The sequence below is a fragment of the Eulemur rufifrons genome, chromosome 16, assembly GCF_041146395.1.
Source record: "Eulemur rufifrons isolate Redbay chromosome 16, OSU_ERuf_1, whole genome shotgun sequence".
NCBI classification, from domain to species: Eukaryota; Metazoa; Chordata; class Mammalia; order Primates; family Lemuridae; genus Eulemur; species Eulemur rufifrons.
Window position 1 is genome coordinate 4,039,272 of NC_090998.1, and position 18,508 is coordinate 4,057,779.

The window sequence follows — 18,508 nt, forward strand, 5'->3', positions numbered from 1 at the left end:
CTGCGCCTGGTGCAGCAGGTGCTGGTGTCGTCATCTTGTCCCCCAACCCCTTGCGCCCTGCCCTGGCAGCTCCATCCAGCCTACTGCGGCCCTACCTGGGGCCTCCCCACCCCCCAGGCCCCGCAGGACACCACTTTCCAGGTGAGGCAGTGTGGGGAGTGGGCAGGTCACAGGGCTGGGGAGGTCTCTGGGGGAAGAGCCAGCCCCACCTGCCCCAGCTCACACTTTTCCCAGAGGGGAGAGCAAGCTGAGGCTTCTGAGCGCCACCAGGGGACTCAAACACCCACTGCAGGGGGCCCAGAGGGACCCAGGTTTGCAGCCCTTGTTCCAGGTTCAGGAGCTGGGAGAGAGCAGAGAGCGCAGTTCTCTCCCTCCTGGAGCCCACGGGTGTCCCATGCCTGGTGAGGGCTTCTGGCTGTCCCGTGGCAGGATCACTGCCCTGCCCACGGTCCGGTGGGAGGGCTCAGAAATGGAGGTGCAGGCGAGGGCCCCTGTGCGGGGGGTGCGGGGGGAGCAGCAGGAGCTGTGGTCTCAGGCACTTGGTGGATTTGCGGGGGCAGGGCACAGAGGGGGGAGCCCGTGGCCCTCGTCGAACTGGTACTAACTCGGCAGTCCTGGCAGATGGGCTGTGGCACCTGTCCTTGCAAGGGGCAGTCGGGAGGGTTCGCCATTAGTAAAAATACCGCTGGAGCCTCCGGTGCAGGCAGCAGGTGAGAACCATCCCGCAGATCTGCCAGGTGGAGAGAGCAGAGGAGCAAAGAGAAGTCAGGACCCCCTGAAGCTGCCGCCCACGCTGGCATGCACAAGCCACCCCTTGGGGGCGGGCCAAGGGCAGTGCCCAGAGGCTGGGGTGGGGCCTGAGAGCTCACCTTTCTAACCAGCTCCCAGGTGAGGCTGGTGTGTGAGGGGACCACGCTCTGAGTGCTACCACCCCAGAGCAGTGTCTTTCACACTTTACTGGGCACAGATCACCTGGGAATCTGATAGTATGGCAGGTTGCAGCTCCGCAGGCCTGGGGGCCTGAGAGTCTGCATTCCTAGCAAGCTCCCGGGCCAGGCTGCTGGTCCAGCCTAATTTAATTAGATCCTGAGCAGTAATATTTCCGCTCCCTCATCAGAGCTGTCTGTAGCAGTCCTTTCTCTAGGAAAGAGCCTGCCTGCATCTTGCTGCCCTCAGACTCCAGAGCAAAACTCAGGTCCCTTGCCCATACTCTGGCTGATGCACAGAAACCACTGGGAAAGCTGAGGCTCTGGGAGGAGCGCCTGGAGGTGTCTCCAGCTCCTTCTGCAAGTCAGCTCACAATGCAGCACCAAACCAGGCCCCGGGAGCCCAGCCGGCCAGCTCCTCTGTTGGCATCCACGAGCTGGACAAGACGGCATGTCCTGCCCAAGGCAAGCGCAGGTTTGGGAAAATCACCCCCGTCTCACCTTTCCCGTTTCCAAAACGCAGAGGGCCTTTATTCTCCCACCTTGCTCTCCATGGGCCCTCCTCCGCCTTCCTCCTTCTCTTTCTCTCCTTCCTCCTGCCCCCATTGAGGGCAAGGAGCCCCATGGCTGTCATCAAGATCCTAACGATGATGATGACATGTCATTGGATCTCAATTCTGTCCACAGGAGAGGGGCTCTGGGATAGGGCAGCCCCATGACTGTCCCGTGGCACCTGGGGTGAAGGGGGATGTCCCTAAGTGCAGGAAGCTTTTCCCACAGGTGCTGCAGACCTGACCTTGCCGGTGCAAATCTGGATGCACGTGGAGCTCTGCCCAATGGGAGAACAGGCTGGTGGAGGTGCGTGGGGGCTGCTCCCCACCTTGTCTTTCCCTGCAAGGCTAGCTGAAGGGGGTGGCAGAGGAGCAGCCCGTCTTGTTCCCCTCCTCCCTCCTCTCCATCCCACCCAAGCTGGAGGACAGTGGGAGCATGGGCTGCTTTCGGTTTCAGACTGCGTGCTAAGAGCAGTGTAATCTGTCTTGGGGCCTCAGGGGCACAAGCTGGTAGGTGGCTTAGAAGGTTATCTGTCTCCCATTAGCTGTGAGCAGGTGGCTGTCACAGCCATCCGCCCATGCTGTCGTGCAGCATGCCCACTTCCCTGTCCCCACCTCATGGCTTGATCATTTTCCTGTGGGCTTATCTGGATCTTTCTGATCTGTGCTAAGGGGGAGGCTAGGAGGGAGATGTTGGACCAGCACAGATTGGTGCCCAGACTCCGTCCACATCTCCTACGGTGTACAACGCATGCCGGGGCAGGGCTGGAGGCCCCTCAGTGCACACGCTTTTGCATGACGTGTGTTCCCAGGTGCCTCCCGGGAGAGGCACAGCACAGGTGCAGGGTGTGGGCCATACGTGCACACGTACACATGCACACACATGCACAAACCGCACCCTGAGTCATGCAGAGGGGTAAAGGATGCCCTCGTCAACATGTGTACACAGGCACACACCCCACCCTGAGTCACGCGGAGGGTAAAGGATGCTAACCCATCAGGTCCCCGAGTGAGCACTGGCATCTCCCTCCTGACAGAGGGCACCGAGAATCCAGAATGGATGGCTCCAAGCAGCCAGCAGGGGGTGAGCAGAGACAACACAGGACAAGTTAGCCTCAGGAGCTGGAGATGGCAGATAGGACGGGGCGGGCTCTGGGGCCAGCCTGCACGGTGCTCTCTGCTCGTAGCTGCCTGGGCGTAGCACTTGGCCATAGGTGGGACATCTTTAACAGGGAGGCCGTCATGCATTCAGCTTCTTATGAGGTTTCTAGGTCAGCACCTGATTGTCATCAGGAAGCACTTGCCAAGGAGGTCGTTCCAAAACAATTGTTTGGTTTCCCTGATAGTGACTTGCAGATCCCAATCTTGACCATCTTGTGAGTTTTCTGTGCTCTAACCCATGTGTCCATCTTACGATGGGAGAATGTAGGGGTGGTGGTGTGTTAGGTTCTCTTTGGGGCTTGCACCAATGGGCTGTGTGACCTTGGGTACAGTTATAGCCCTCTCTGAGCCTCAAATCCTTCTCCATCAATAGGAAAGCCTCCAGTCTATACAATGGTCCAGGGCCTTCCCTGGCGAGATTCTTTAAAAACTAGAATGACAGAGACCAACAGCACAGCACCCAGACCTTCCAGCACCCTGAGCCTTTGAGAGGCCTGGCAGTGGCTCCCCAGGGCCCTCAGGACAAAGACCCCCACTCTGTCCACCAGCCAGGACTTTGCACATGCTATTCCCTCACCCTGGCTCTTTTCCCCCTCCTGTCACTTCCTGTCAAGCTCCTTCACAGCTTAATTACATGTCACTTCCACCAGGAAGCCTTCCCTGACCTCTTGTCACTGGTGAGGGTCTCCAGTGTTTGCTCCCCAAACCCCAGGGCGCACACTAACCCAGCCCCTAGGACTGGTCTGCGACAGCCCACGTACTTGTCCGTCCCCTTCCCTCGAGCAAAAGCTCCCTGGGAGAAGGGACTGACGCTTCCTGCGGTGGGGCCCCAGCACTGGTCACAGCACCCGGCATGCCACGGCTCTGCTGCAGCGTGGACACAGCGCGCGCCCCTCAGCCTCCTCTGGAGGCTCCCTGGGTGGAGGCTCCCAGCACGCTGTGCGTAAGGAGGGCCGCAGGAGAAGGGAGCTGGGCCACTATGTCATTTTTAGTAAAATATTGCCCAGCCAGAATATTGTAGAAATTGGCTTCTAAAGTTCCCTCAAAGTGGAGTGTCTCCAGAGTCCCCCCACAAGAGGAGAAGCTGGTGCAGAGGAAAGAGACCCGTGAGTCGGGGTCCTGGGCAGCCCTGCCGATGGCTGTGTGTCCTTTAGCAAGTGACGTTCCAGCAGGGCTTGGTGTCCTTAGATGTGTAGGAGTATGATGGGCGCAGGGGTTCACAACCCCGAATGCACACTAGAGTCACCTGGGGGGCTTTAAAAAACACCCCCCTACACGGACCTCAGCCCAGGCAATTTGAGCCAGAACCGGGGCAGACGGGGCCCGGGCAACGGCATTTTAGAAACCTGATTCTAACATGCAGCCGGGCTGACGGCACTGGGCCCGAGTCTGTAAGGGCCTCCACGTGACGAGTCTATGATCTGGGGGTACCTCAGGACTCTGCTGATCCTGTCCGGGTCTGAAACTGCCTCCGGTGTCGTGAGTGGAGGAGCCTGTGGGGCCCCTGCTGAAACAACAGGAGCACCTCCGGAATGCAGGACCTCAGCGTGGAGGGGGCCTCCCTTCTGCATCCCTGTCAGCCCCCAACCTCTGCCCCAGTCTGCAGCCGCAGAGAGCTTAGTCCCTCTGCAAGGACCACTGCTTAACAGTGATAATTGTTGAAAAGTTCTCGAACCTGTCTCCTTGTAAATTCCTCCTGCTGTGTCCTCTGGAACCTCTCAGGAAAAGTCCCCTCCCTGCCCCACGTCTGCCTGGGTGTTCCAAGATGGTGAGGGTGCTGTCTTCCCCCATGTCCTGACCCCCTCACATTCGACTTCCGGCCCCCCGTGCCCCTTGCCACGCCCTCTGCGTGGGCCGCACCGTGGGATCCCGGGAGCTTTGCACACGCACTGATGTCTGGGTGATGGAGCTGCTGGGGGGGTGTGGCCTGGGCCTGGGGCAGTTTCAAGGCTCACCAGGGGGTCCCAATGTGCAGCCAAGGTTGAGGACCACTGCGCTGGAGGCTCTGTGGAAGTCTGGACCACCTGGGACCATGATTTCTAGCCGTGCGGTTCCAGGCTGCATCTCCGCGGGCAGCAGCCTGTCCCGTAACTCGGGCAGACGTACTGGCCCTGTTACAGTCTTACTTCCAAAGCACAACTGAAATGCACGGACTTCAGCTCTGTTCAGTGCTTCACTCTTCACTCCAGCACATCTTCCCCATCCCCCAGGCTCTTTTTTCAATGCTGGCTTTATCAATCCAGAGACCAGCCAGCCCTGCAGATGTGGCCGTTGTCAGAGGTGATGAGCATGCCTCCTGGGTCTCATTGAGGTCACCCAACGTTGAGGAGACAGGTCTGAGGCCGAAGGCCATAGCTGATCCTGGAGACTTTTCACCAGGCTGACATTAACCCTCTCATCTCCCTGTCACAGCATGGTCACCCTGCCGGGGCCGCCATGCTTTCTCCTAACCGTGCCAAGTGCCTGGTCCGCACCTCTCTGAGCCAGTAAGGGACCCATTGCCAAATACCTGGCCGAAATCAGAATTTGTTACGCTCATTGAATTTTCTTCTTAGTTTTCAGAGTGTTCACAAACCATCTGCTTTAACGTTCTAGGATGTTGCAGGACATTAATCTCAAAATAATTTGGTCACTGAGGTGGGAAACTTACCACAAACTGACTGAATGTTAGAACCAGAAGGTTCCTGGGAGATGCAGTAGGCCCACATTTTTTCAAACTGTACTGGAAACTCCAAGGGTAGCTCAGGGCCACAGAGGGCAGTGACGGGAGGCTGTCACACTGGGCTTGTCCCTGCTGCCATCTGCACTGCTCCACCTTCTGTGCGTCTCTCTATGTGAGATTCCCATTGACAAGAGGATGCTGCTGCTTAAAAAAGGCTCAAAAGTATCCAATCCCTCCATTTTACAGGTAAGGAAACTAAGGGCTCAGAGAGGGAATGTGACTTCCCCAAGGTCACACAGCATGAGGTGAAGCTGTTCAGAATCCAGGTGCTCTAACTCCCAAGCAAGATGCCTTCCAGTTTCTGGGGACCAGGAAATATTATGACCCATTCTTGGGCTGGTATCTCCGGAACCTTGGGGGTCTTCAGAATGCCAGGCTGGGTATACAGGAGAGGCAGGTGCCTGGTGTCTGCTCTGGCTGGAAGATGGACTATGATGAGCCTGGGGAAGAGGCCCGGGACCAGCCTTTCTCAAAGCTTTGGCCCACCTAGAGGGCTCGGGGGGCGGCCGGCAGAGGGCGCCCTAACCCGAGGCTTGGCCACCGCAGGGCTGGCTCCGTGGACTGCAGGGGAGAAAACACAGCAAAGGGTTGAGATCCAGCAGGAGCCATTCCCGCGAGCCATGGCGGAACAGAGATGGTCATGGTGGGGTTTGTGAGTGGGCGGAGGTGTCATGGGCCTGCAGGTACACTGCCCGGCGACCTGGCCACCTCGACATGAGACTTGTACAGCAGGACTCTTCCACCTTGACCTTAGGCTTGGGGCATTTGCAGCCCCTCTCCCTGCCCCCAGTCTCACTGCCCCATTTGCACATTCTACAGGCTCTCGAGGCCAGAGAGGTCAGGAAGAAATGGACAGAGGCCCGGTCAGTGTGCATCCAGAGCAGGCCCCCTCACCACCTGGGTAACAGGTTTCTGGAAACCTCAGCTGAGCCAGGCACTGGAGACGGAGCAGCCCTGTGCGCTGGGGAACCAGTTCCCAGTGCAACTCCTTTGGGACGAAAGGCCTGCCTTGGGGCAGTGCAAAAGAGGGGGATGCCAAGGCCAGCCGGGGCTCCCTGGCCCTGCAGGAGAGTGAGAGTGAAGGGGAGAAGGCTAGCCTGGCCAGTGAACAAGTGAGATTTTTTTTGAGAGACAATGTGCCCATGTAGAAATGATAAAAATGATCGGTGTCATTTATTGAACATGTGCTGTCTGCTCAGCAACGAGCCAAGGGATTTGCATGTATATTGCTAATTTTCACAGCCACAAAATGAATTATAATTAGCCCCATTTTACAAATGAGAAACTCAGAGGTTCAGAGATGAAATCACTGGCCCTAGGTCACACGGCTCATAGGTGGCAGGACCAAGATGGGTCTCCCTCCAGAGGCCAGGGACCCTCTTCCCAGTGTGCAAGGCTGCAGCTGGCTCCTCCAGGGCACAGACACTGTGGGTAGGCAGCACGGTGATCCGAAAGGACCCTACGATGCAAGTGCCTCCGAGCCAGCTGCCACCCCCTGCTTCTTTCCCACAGAGCTCTACATCAAGGCAGGGAGTTTGGGAAAGCAAAGGCCCAAAGCCAGGAGACCTGGGCGCCAGTTCAGGGTTTGAGACCCTGGGTAAGTCACCTGTCTGATTTGTAAATGGGAGAGCACTGCTCCCTGTCTGGCCTGGGGCTCAGGCTGTAGTGGGGACCCAATCAGAGGAAGTAGCTGCAAAGCTCTGGAGTCTGCAGATAGCTGGATAAAGGCAGCTTCCGCGTACGGAGGCCTTCCTGTGTGCCAGGCACTGTGAGTGGGTCACATGTATCACCTCGTTCTTATGTAGACCTTATGAGGCTGGGGAAATTGCCCACATTTTGCATGCGAAGTAGCTGAGGGACAGGGAGGTTAAAGTAGCTCGAAGTCACACAGGAGCAAAGCCAGGATTGGACCCAGGTCTTCTGAGGCCAAAGCCTGGACAGAGCTCAGAGCCCTGGAGTGGGAAGGGCTGGGAAGGGCTGGGAAGGGCTGTGGAGCAGCCTCTAGAACAACAGCCCCCGCCCAGCTCCTGCTGGGTTGAGGCAGGAGTGCCTGTGCGGGCGGCTGTATCTGCCCCAGCTGCGGAGGAGTCCCTCCCGGCTGCTCTGCTTGTGACCCTGGACTGGAGCACTCTGAGAGAGTGATGCTGACTTCCTGGATGGCGCTGGCTGGGGGGGTGGAAGGGAGATATGGGAGCCAAGGGCATTGCTCATCCTCAGGGAGTGCGTGTGTATATACAGTTGTCCTGGATATCAAAACCCACACATGCTCAAGTCCCTCATATAAAATATCGTGGCATTTGCATAAAACCTGTGCACAGCCTCCTGCACACTTTAAGTCATCTCTGGATTACGTATAATACCTAATACAGTGTAAATGCTACGTAAACAATTGTTATGCTGTATTGTGTTAGGGAATAATGACAAGGAAAAATGTCTGTACGTGTTTAGTACAGATGCAATCTCTTTTTTTCCTAATATTTTTGATCCACAGTTGGCTGAATGACTGTATACACACACACACGCACACACACACACACGCACACACGAAGGAATGAGTGGAGGTACATGCACACACGCTCAAGCACCCCTAAACACATGTATGTGCGTAGCGCCAACCACACAGACGCAGATGCATGCAGACACTGGACCCACACATACCACAGCAGGCTGAGCACACACCCCACGTGCACACACACAGGGTGCATGCACATACCTGAGCCCACACTCATACTCCTCCCAGGTCCCTGTTCCTCACAAGTTCAAGTTGTCCCCCAGCCATTTTCCTTCATGTTCTCTGGGGAAGAGACTGACCATGGGATTCAGCCTTGGTTGCAAAGGGAAGGGGAGAGAAGAAGAGGGCAGAGCAGGGCAGCGGTGAGCAAAGGGCCAGTTATTTCAGCCCAGTCACTTGAGGTCTCTGCCAATGGGAGAGAGGTTCTGAGCTCTTCGCCACAACCCCTTCTCCTAATCGCCCCACTCCAACTCACCTGCAGACAGGCCACCCCGATGCCCACTGCCCCCATGAGCAGCAGGTGGTCAGCCAGGAACTGCTCCAGCTTGGTGATGCAGCCTCCCTGTAAGAGAACGGGGGTGGGGGGGGGGTTACATGGCCTTGGCCTGGGGCAGGCGGGGAGTGGGCAGGAAGGGCTGCCTGTCAGGCCATAGCCAGCCTGGACCAGCCTTCCGCTTGATCACAGGCTTCTTGTGTGGCCCCAGGGGGCATGCACAGTGTCCTAGACTCTCCCAGTAGGAGCTGCTTGTCCCCAGGGCTTTGTAGAGACCCCGGAAGGCCCCAGGCACTGGGGTCTCCTGGCAAGGAGTAAGGGTGCTCTGCTTTTCCCACGCCCGTCTGCCTGACCGGGCCTTCCCAGGGGCTCCTGACCCACCAGGCGGGCCCTCTCCTGTCCCCCGCCTGGGCTCGGGTGCTCACCTCCACCTTGTAGATGTTGGAGGGGTGGGCCCGCTGGCCACAGCGTGCCACCACCGTCTTGCAGCAGCTGTCGGGCACCCGGCGGCCCTCAGCCTCCCTGGACAGGATGTACGTGCTGTGCAGCCAGTCGGCCGAGCTGTTGCTTCCGCAGCACTTGAACTGGGGGGACAGGCAGAGGCTGCAGGTGAGAGGAGGCTGCGTGGGGGCTCCCCCAGCCCCTGGGCTACAGGGCTGCAGGACGCAGTGTTCAAGTACACGCCCAAACCCTGCTTGTTCTCCCTGCGATCTTTCCCTTCCCTTGTTTTGAGCAAGGAGCCGGTCCTTCTCCTCAAGCCTGGTGCAGAATTGCCTGAGGGACACCTGTTTGCTACCATTTGTAGTCACCTGCTTTAAGGAGATTATGCTGGTGCCCTGGGGGCAGGGCTGGTCTGTGAGGTGGGCGGGAAGATGGATGCTGGCAGGTCCCCAGAGAGTGAGGCTTGTACCACAAGGTGGCAGAACCCAGGGCAAAGCCACAAGTTGGGGAGGAGGGATTCCTGGTAGCCCAGGAGGCAGGACGTGGGGACAGGGACATAGTCTTGCCAGAGGCTCCTGGCCCCCAGTCAGGCCCTGAAGCCAGAGCCCCAGACCTGCAGGGGCATGGAGGGTCCCAGAGCCCACGGTGTGGGCACAGCAGTGCCAACAGCTTCTTGCCCTCCCGAGTCAGGGCCCTGATACTCAAAGTCCCTTCCCAGGCCAGAGAACACAGCGGCCTCAGGGACAAGGCGTGTGTGGGTGGGTAGGGGTGGAGGCACATTCCGTGCCCATGACAAGTGTTTGCCGGGCACCTCCTCTGTGCCGGGAGTGAACCCACATGAGCAAGGCTTGGGTCCTGCCCTTAAGTAGCATGGCGTTTGCTGCCGTTTCTCGGGAGATACTAGCAGCGCATGTGACACGCGGGAGGAAGAGGCTGACGCTCGGGCCGGGCCAGAAGGGCCCCCGGGGTGAGCAGGGCCTCAGGAGTTGAGGCAGAACCTGGCAGCACACACGGAGCGGGGACCAGCTTGGCGTGTGCTCGCGGCCGCGTGGGAACTGCACACCCGCGTGTGGCTGTATGTGCTGGTGCCACACCACTGCTGTGCCACTTGCACAAAGGGGACAACAAAAGTCGCTCTACACTGGGCAGTTGTGAGCACTGAAAGAGGCGATTCACATAGAGCACTTGGAAGGGAGCCCGGCACAGACTCGCAGTTAATAAGAGACACCGACTTTTGTGATCAAAATTGTGTGAATCCACCTGCACATGTGTCACTTCCGTACACGTGCTGCCGCGGGAGGGCCCGACGCTGGCCCTGGCTCTGAAGCCACTGCCTTCTCAGGGCTCAGCCTCCTGTGTGACATTCGGGCTGGGGTGCCAACTGTTCCCGGCCCACGTGAGGGCCTGTGTCCACGGGCCTCGCTGACGCCCACACAGGTCTCGGCCAGCGACACACCTTCACCCTCAGCTGTGCCCCTCCTGATGCCTGTGCCACCCTGCCCTGCCACCACCCTGCCCTGCCCCTGTCCTGTCCCTACTCTGCCCTGCCCCTGTCCTGTCCCTACTCTGCCCTGCCCCTGTCCTGTCCCTACTCTGCCCTGCCCCCTGCCCTGACCTGTCCCCTGCCTTGACCTGCCCCCAGCCTTGCCCTGTCCCCTGCCCTGCCCTGTCCTGTCCCTACTCTGCCCTGCCCCCTGCCCTGACCTGTCCCCTGCCTTGACCTGCCCCCAGCCTTGCCCTGTCCCCTGCCCTGCCCTGTCCTGTCCCTACTCTGCCCTGCCCCCTGCCCTGACCTGTCCCCTGCCTTGACCTGCCCCCAGCCTTGCCCTGTCCCCTGCCCTGCCCTGCCCTGTCCCTGCCCCTAGCCTGACCTGTCCCCACCTTGACCTGCCCCCAACCCTGCCCTGTCCTCACCCTGACCTGTCCCCACCCTGCCCTGCCCCTGCCTTGACCCACCCCTTGCCCTGACCTGCCTTGCCCTGCCCCCACCCTGCCCTGTCCCCGCCCTGACCCGTCGCTCCCATCCTTGCCACCTCAGCAAACTCTGCCCCTGCCCCACGGAGCCCTCCCCAGCTCCCCTGCTCTCTACTCCGAGGGTGCCCCAGCCCAGCACTGACCACGCGTGGCCTGCGGTGTGTCCGGCTTCCTAGTAGGCCCCTGAGGGCAGGGATTCCGTGCTGTTCTTTGTCTCACCCGGTTCCTCCCGGGTGTGGCCCAGCGAGGACACACTTGGTTGTGCGCAGGGCTGACTGGCGGTGTGTGCTGCCCCACTGTGGTCCCGGCAAAGCCGTGCGGGGTGGGTGTCACCTGTGCACGCCATGTGCCCCTGGCCACTATCTCAGTGAAGAGACCGCTCGGGTAGCGCTGACCGGGGGCTGAGCCTGAGTCTTGGGGAGGCGGGGAGGGGCTGTCCCCACTGAACCTCAATGTCCCTGGAGCTTGGAGCCCACCACCTCTCTCCTCTACCTGCCCGACATTCCCGAGTCAAAGACCAAGGCCTCAGGCTGGGCGGGGCTGGCAGGGAGCAGGAGGCCCAGCGTGGGCAGGTAGAATTGCCTCCAATTTTCCGACACGGGGCCATCGGGGTCCTAGAGCAGCGTGTCCAGTGGAACTCTCTGAGATGGAGGAGATGTGCTACGCCTGTGCTGTCTAGTTTGGTGCTTGCCAGCCACGTGTGGCTCCTGGGCACTCGAAGTGTGGCTGGCGTGACTGAGAACTGAATTTTGTATTCAATTTAACTGTAAATAACTGCATGCGGCTAGTAGCTGCCGCACTGGACAGCACAGCTCCGAGGGCCATTTGCCTGTCCCCTACGTCTGGCCCGTACGGTGGCCTCCCTGGAGGGATCTGCTCGCCTCTTCTTGGAAAGGAGACTACTGTTCTGCCCCCAGCACTCTGCCTGAGGGCTCACAATGGGGAAGTCCTTGCGGCAGCTTAGCTGGGATACCTCTGCCGCTCCAGGTCACTCTGTAGGGCCCCAGCTCCCAGCTCCCTGCAGAAGGGGAAAGAGCCCGCAGACAGAAGCAGCCGGGAGAGGAGCTTCCTCACCCAGGTCCCGGCAGGAGATGGAGTCCTGCTCACACAGCCAGCTTCCTGCCCAGAGAGGACCCAGCGCAGCAAGGCAGCAGGGTGGGCTTTGGAGGAGATGGTCGGGGGAGCCAAGGCGAAGGCGAAGGCAGAGGAGGAGGAAAGGAACCAGGATGCACTAGGCACTTTCCATGGTGGCTGGGGACTTCTGCAGATGTGACTGTATTTGATGCTCACACACCCTAAAGAGGCTTCATTTCAAGGACGTGGCAGCTAAACCTCAGAGAGGGGAAGTAACTTGCCCAGGGTCACACAGACAGGAAAGAGCGGCGTCAGGATTTGAACCCATGTCTGCTTGGCCCTCCAGCCCATAGGGCACAGCTTACGTCCTGCTGGAGACGGTCCACCGAGGCGGTGATCTCCGCGGCCCCGGGCTGTCCGTAGTTCTCCGACAGAGTACGTTTCAAGTGCTGCTTCAGCTCGTCGCTCAGCTGGAGAGGGCGGGAGCGGAGGAGGCATCAGCAGGAGCCCTGCCTGGTCCGGGCACCCATGCCTGCCCCACGGCCTCCCCAGCGAACTCCAGGACACTGCAGGCTGTGGATGGTGGGACAGCAGAGGTTTCTCAACAGTGTCACGGGGCTGTCAGTGGAGACAGCACAGAAGTCGTTTGTGGCGGGGATGCTATGAAGACTGGGGCCTGACACGGCTGAAAGTGCTGAGATCCGCTCGGGGAGACGGCTCAGGGCAAGTGTCACAGCTGGAAACTGGTGGGAGGCTGTGGTGAGGCCAGACGCACGGCTGCTTTGAAATGTCTGCTCGTTTTAATTTCGATTACCAGGTGACATCCAAAATATTTACAGTCGTTACCCTGCGGCACCTTACAAGCACTGGCTTGAAACAACCACAGGGCTGTACTGTCTCTGTAAGATGAATGTCACCCTGGCCATGACCTCCGATCCCTGATTCAGAGGGCACCAGGGTGGGAGCGGACGGGACTGGGCAGGGCACTTCATCCTTGTTTGGTCCAGGCAGGCCAGGCCTGAGCCTGTCTTTACAGTCTAGCATGGAACCCCGGCCCAGGCCTTTCTTCTTGGATGTCTTTGTCGGATGGATTCATCCTCTAGACCACCCTTGGAAGGGGCCAGGGATGACCCAACCTCCTGCGGGAAGCTCCCGCCCCCGCTCCCACGTGGAAGACATCAGCATCAGCGGATGTAGCAGGGAATTGCTGGAGCCGGGACAGGCAGCTGGGAGCCAGATGTGGGAGGACGGCTGGGGCCTGGGAAACGGGACCACCCGTGCGTCTGCCTCAGCCTCCCCACCACAATGCGTCCCCCACCCCGTGGCTTCTTTGGGCACCGACAGAGAATGCAGGGAGGAAGCGTCCACTCACCCTCTGGTAGTACACGTGGGCCAGGATTCCCGCCACCAGCTCAACCAGGAAGATGACAAACAACAGGCAGAAATACTAGGAGCAAGGAGAGAGGAGGTCACCAGGGCGACCCGGACACTCCTACGGCAAACATTCCCCCAGAGCAGTAGGGGTGGCAGAGACACCAGCTTCCTCCGCTTGCCAACAGCTCTGGACCCCTCACCCTCGCTGCCCGCTGGCACTGAGTTCCCCACTCATCCCTGACCTCCTGGGTCTGTTGGCACCTCAGGAATCCATTCACCCACCCAATACGTATCAAATACCTACTGTATGTCAGGTGCCAGGTGGCATACGACAGCTATTGCCCCCAAAGTTATTGGGAGTGGTGGTGGTGGCGGGCAGGGGACAGAAGATAAGTGATTACAAGCTGTGTTATGGGTTCTATTATGGGGGAGACTCTAGAAACAATGGGAGGCTTCTTGTGGGGTGGCAGCCAGAGAAGGCTTCCTGGAGGTGGTGACACCTGAGGGGCATCTCTAAGGACAAGTAAGCATTTCCCAAGTGAAGGAGGAAGGAAGTGCATTCCAGCCAGAGGGGAGGGCACATGCAAGACCTGGAGCCTGTGGGAAGCATGGGTCCTTTGTGTTTGGGGACAGGACAGAGGCCACGCAGCTACAGCACAGGGGCCGGGCGGGGAGCCGCAGCTGTGGCTGTGGAAGGCAGAGGCAGCAATGCAGGGAGGGTGATTCGTGTGTCCTCCTCCTGCACTGCCTGGGCTCCGCAGGCCAGGCCTATTCCTCCTGCCCCTGGCCCCGCTGCCGCTGGCTGCGCACTCACTGGGCGTGACGGCAGGAGGACGGGCCCTGCCTCCCTCCCCACTCCCACCTGGGTTTCCACAGTCACGGAGGCTCCCTGCGACCCTAGTGTGTTCTTGTAGGAGCCAAGGGTCAAAAACGAATGTTGGCCCACATGGGCTGGGAGCGGGCAGGGAAAGGGGGATGAAGCAGGCTGTAAGTAGCCAAGGAGCACCAGGCAGGGAATAGAGAACAGGGGGGAGGGGGACAGGGGAGAGGGAAGCGGGGAGGGGCAGAGAGGAGAGAGGAGGGGGGAGGATAGTACGACTGGCCAAAGCTGACCCCACTCTGGGGAAGCTCAGCCCCACCCAGGAGCACGACTCCTGTCCTGGGGCTGACCCCTGGCACCATCTGCCCAGCTGGCCACAGCAGGGCAGCAGCCTGGGGTCGCTGATTCTAGGGGAGGCCCAGCCTGTGGGTGAGACCTGAGGCTGCAGGGCGAGGGCAGGAGGGAGACGGCCATGGCTCCCAAGCACAGCCGGCTGGAGCCCTGTCAGAGGCGATGCTGATCACAGCCCTGCCGGCCTTGCCTCACATCTCTGGACCACCCAGCAGGGAGCCTGGCGGGGGTGGGCTGAAGAAACACAAGGGAGGGGACATTTCTTTTCACAGGGAAAGAGCTGTGGCCTAAGAGCAAGGTTGCCTTTCCAGTTCAGTGAATCGCCTCCCTCCCTCCATACCCACAATTTCACTGCCCTGTCTATCGTCCGGCAGCATCAGGGACACAGGGAGAGCGTCTAGTCCGGAATAACAGTTCCAGTGCTGCCATCGTTCGTGGGCCTGGGGCAAGGAGTGCCGAGTGAGGTTGCTGCCCCTCCTTCCCTACCCCAGGCTCTACCTGCATGTCCCAGCTCTGTCCACCCCTTCCCCAGGGTCAGACGCCCTTGGCTGGGGACGAGAGGGCTGGGTGTGATGCCGTGTGGGTGCAGACTAGGGGCGCACATCCCAGCAGTACCGTCAGCCTCAGGACACCTGCGCAGACGCTGCATGGTGGTGTGGGCCGTCTGGACAGAGGACTCCAAGCTCCTGGGTGCCCAGAAGGTCTAGAAGTTGGGGGAGGGAGTGGCAGGTTCTACAGGGCACATTCTCTCGGCCCCACCTCTTTGCCTGGGTCTGCAGGTGGTGCAGAATGGTCCCAGGGTAAGGTGAGGCAGAAGGCTAACAGAAGGTCTGTGGGTGGTCCCTCTCTGCTTGAGGAGCCTCTGGGAAATAGGGCCTGAAAAGCTGCAGAAGGCTGGTGGAAACGTCAGTCAACTTGGGTCTGAGTCCGGACCCCACTTGCTGGTGGGTGCCTTGGTATAAACTAGAACACGATGCTCCGATGAGAAAAATGTGGCTCAGCAAGGCTTGCATGGGCTGAATTTCAGCCTTCACTGGTCCCCTCGTATGGGATGAAACCTTTAGGGCCATCCCCAGTGACCCCGACTCTGGCCTGTGTCCTCGCCAGCAGATGGGGAGGACGGTGGTATCCCTGCCCTGCCCTCCTGCAGCGGTTGGGAGCACCCAGTGCTCCCCTCCGGGAAACAACGCACTTCACAGTGATGGGACCTGCCGCCTGCCCTCCCGGAGCTCCTGGTGGACAGCATGAGGGTGTGGTCAGTCCAGGCCAGCGAGTCCCCTCCCGGGAGCTGCCCAGCCTATCAGACAGAGCGAGGCTGCACGGACCCCCACCTGGGAGGTTCTCCCTGCCACGCACTGCTGGGCCCCACGGCTCCTCTCTGAGGTGGGTGCCTTTCAGGCCAGCCCCAGGTTGCCCTCCACCCCCGTCCTGCTGCCCAGGACCTACAGGCAGTGCCTGCCAGTTCTCTCCAGTGCCCTCCACAGTTGGGAGGAGATGATGGAGCACCCATAATGGAACAGGAGGACCCAGGCCGCGAGGACAGCCACACCCTGGCATCTCACCACCTTCCCTCCCTCTATCCCTGCCATGAGCTGTGAGTCAGGACTGGAGGACAGTCCGGAAGAGGTGGCACCTCATGCTCTCCCCTGGCGGTCACTGTCCTGGCTGCTACTGAAGATGGGGTGGGAGCAGGGAGGGTGGGAAGGAAGAGAAACTGAGCCCACCCCTCAGTTTAACAGCAGATTAATTAGTACACGCTGCCCCTCTAAGTCTTGTCCAGAGGCGTCAAACAGGCTATCCCACTGCCTGGGCTGTGAGGAGCAGGGAAGATGGCTCGGCAGAGGCATCCGTGTGGGGACAGCCCTCCTGACGGAGGAGCTCCAGCGAGCAAAGACGCCCAGGAAGGGGCTGAGGCCGGGTGCCTGGTGGGCACAGGCGCTGGCAGCTTCCACAGTGGGAAGGCTGCAGGTGTGTGACTCACCTGGGCAGGGGAGGCCCTGAGTCACGGCTCCCAGCGTGACAGCCCCCAGAAGGCAGGCGAAGGGTCCCGCTCACCGAGACCCTCTGGGCCTGAGGCTCCGGGCAGCCCTGCCCTGGAGCTGGCTGGCTGGGGTTCCGGGGCAGTGGGCCACGCTGCCCCTCCACCTTTCCCTTTGCCAGGCCTGACTCCCTCAGTCTGGTACAACTGTCTCGGGCACTTCCCAGGCACGAGCTGGCTGTGTGAGTCTGCAACGTGCTGCTTGCCTGCCACTGACAGCTCCCTCCACGCAGGCACGCCATGCAGCAACGGCCTTTGCCCTCGCCGCTCATGCCCGGAGTGCTGGTGCCACTTGTCCTCCCGTCCAGCTCCGCTAACCACGGCTCCGCTAAGCCAGCCCGGGTCGGCAGCGACAACCACTCCCCGCCCCCCGCACCCGAATGCCCACCTGCTGGTCTCTGGGCACAGCACTCTGCTTTGCCCCTTCTCTCCTCAGCTGGAGTAGCTCCCCCCACGTCCCCCCACTGCCTGCCCCTGCTCCTCAGCGCGGCCTCCCCCGGAACCGCACGGCTGTGTCCCTGCTCTGCATCGGCTGCTTTGCTCCAGGTGACCACCCTGCCCCCTAGGGTGACCACAAACTTCTGGGGAACAAGGACCACACCTTAGGTTCCTGCCGGCTCCTCCACAGTGCCTGGCATGGCGTTTAGTGGACATCCCTGCTGAAGTCGCAGGAGTGCACGTTCTCACCAAGCCCACCTGTGAGGCAGAAGGAACCGGCCGGGGCCGCCAGCCGCATGCTGGGGGCACTAGCTCGATCCTTTTCTGACCCGAGAGTGGCACAGAACTGACCTTAGTTAAATCGACACCAGTGGTGCTCAGTTTTGTACCTACGGGACATCTGGCAATGTCTGGAGACCTTTTTTGTTGTCACAACTGTGGGAAGGAGAACTACTGGCACCTAAGGGTAGTGCCCATGAGTGCTGCTTAATGTCCCTCAGTGCTTAGGACAGTCCCCACAGCAAAGAGTGACCTGGCCTACAATGTCAATAGTGCCCAGGCTGAGAGACGCTGGGTGACATAAACACCTTCAGGTTCTCAGGCTGTCACTGGGAACTGATTTGCTTATATGCCCCTGTGCATTATGGGAGCCACAGAAAGAAGATCCAAGAAATGTTATCTACTCCCGAGGAGCCGAAACTGAACACAGACGGAAGCAGGGCGGGGGTCTACTCCACACCTGCCTGGGAGGGCAGCTCTGTGGCTGGCAGGTGCTCGCCCCGACTCAGGGAGGACCAGGGGAGCCTATATACCCTGCTTCAGCCCACACCTCCTTGGGACCTGGAGGGGTAATTCCACAGGGTCAGGTTCATACTAAGAGTTCTGAATGGCTCCTTGGGGACAGTCTGTTTTCTGAAGCAAATGTAGGTTTCTCCAGGTACCCTTAGTGGCTGGCTAGGCGGGTGCTGCCATAAAGTTTGTATAAGAGGTTGACTCTAGGAAGCATAAAGAAAGTTCTGGAGCTACCTTTTGCCCTCATTAAGTTTGGTTTGGTATTGTTCTTGAATTATTAAGCAAAAGTCAGTAAGAGATTTGGAGCCAGCCTGCGTGTAGTTTGGAGTGTTATTTCAATGTCAGTATTTACTGGACGTGCCAGGAAGAGCCCACCATTCTCAAGGGGGCCTGTGGCTTGGGAGGCAATAATCAACTGGTGGGTGTGGCCTTGCTTCTCCAAACCCAGCAGAGAGGAGAACACAGGGACTGCGGGACCTGTATTTCTACAGTGGGTGTAGTAGAAAGGCAGCCCTTCCACAAAAACAAACAAACAAACAAACAAACCCAAAAAACCAAACAGAATAATCAACCCTTCCTTGGCAGAGTCAGGGCCTTATTCATCCGAGGAGCCCAGGAGTGCCAGGAGAGGACCAAACACAGCCTGGCACACGGTGGCTGCTCCGTGAGAGAAACGGCCACCATTTACGAGCTCTCCCATGGGCCACACGGGAGAGCCCCTCTTGCAGGCACTTTGCTTGGGAAACGCTAAGTAGCTTGTCTGAGGCCACACAGCAGGTACACGGCTGAGCAAGGAAGGAAACCCAGGAATTCCAGCTGCAGAACCCGTGCTCGGACACGC

General features: G+C 59.5%; 1 protein-coding gene across 1 annotated transcript in view; it reads right to left on the reverse strand.

Annotated features, from left to right (window-relative positions):
- Positions 1 to 670: 670 nt before the first annotated feature.
- The window catches only part of TSPAN11 (tetraspanin 11), a 39,562-nt gene continuing 21,724 nt past the window's right edge, over positions 671 to 18,508 (reverse strand). Inside the window, exons 3-7 of the mRNA XM_069491016.1 lie at positions 13,227 to 13,301; positions 12,220 to 12,324; positions 8,791 to 8,949; positions 8,348 to 8,434; positions 671 to 730 (exon numbers count right to left, since the gene is read on the reverse strand). Coding sequence (XP_069347117.1) covers positions 671 to 730; positions 8,348 to 8,434; positions 8,791 to 8,949; positions 12,220 to 12,324; positions 13,227 to 13,301 — 486 coding nt within the window. The remainder of the gene's footprint in view (positions 731 to 8,347; positions 8,435 to 8,790; positions 8,950 to 12,219; positions 12,325 to 13,226; positions 13,302 to 18,508) is intronic.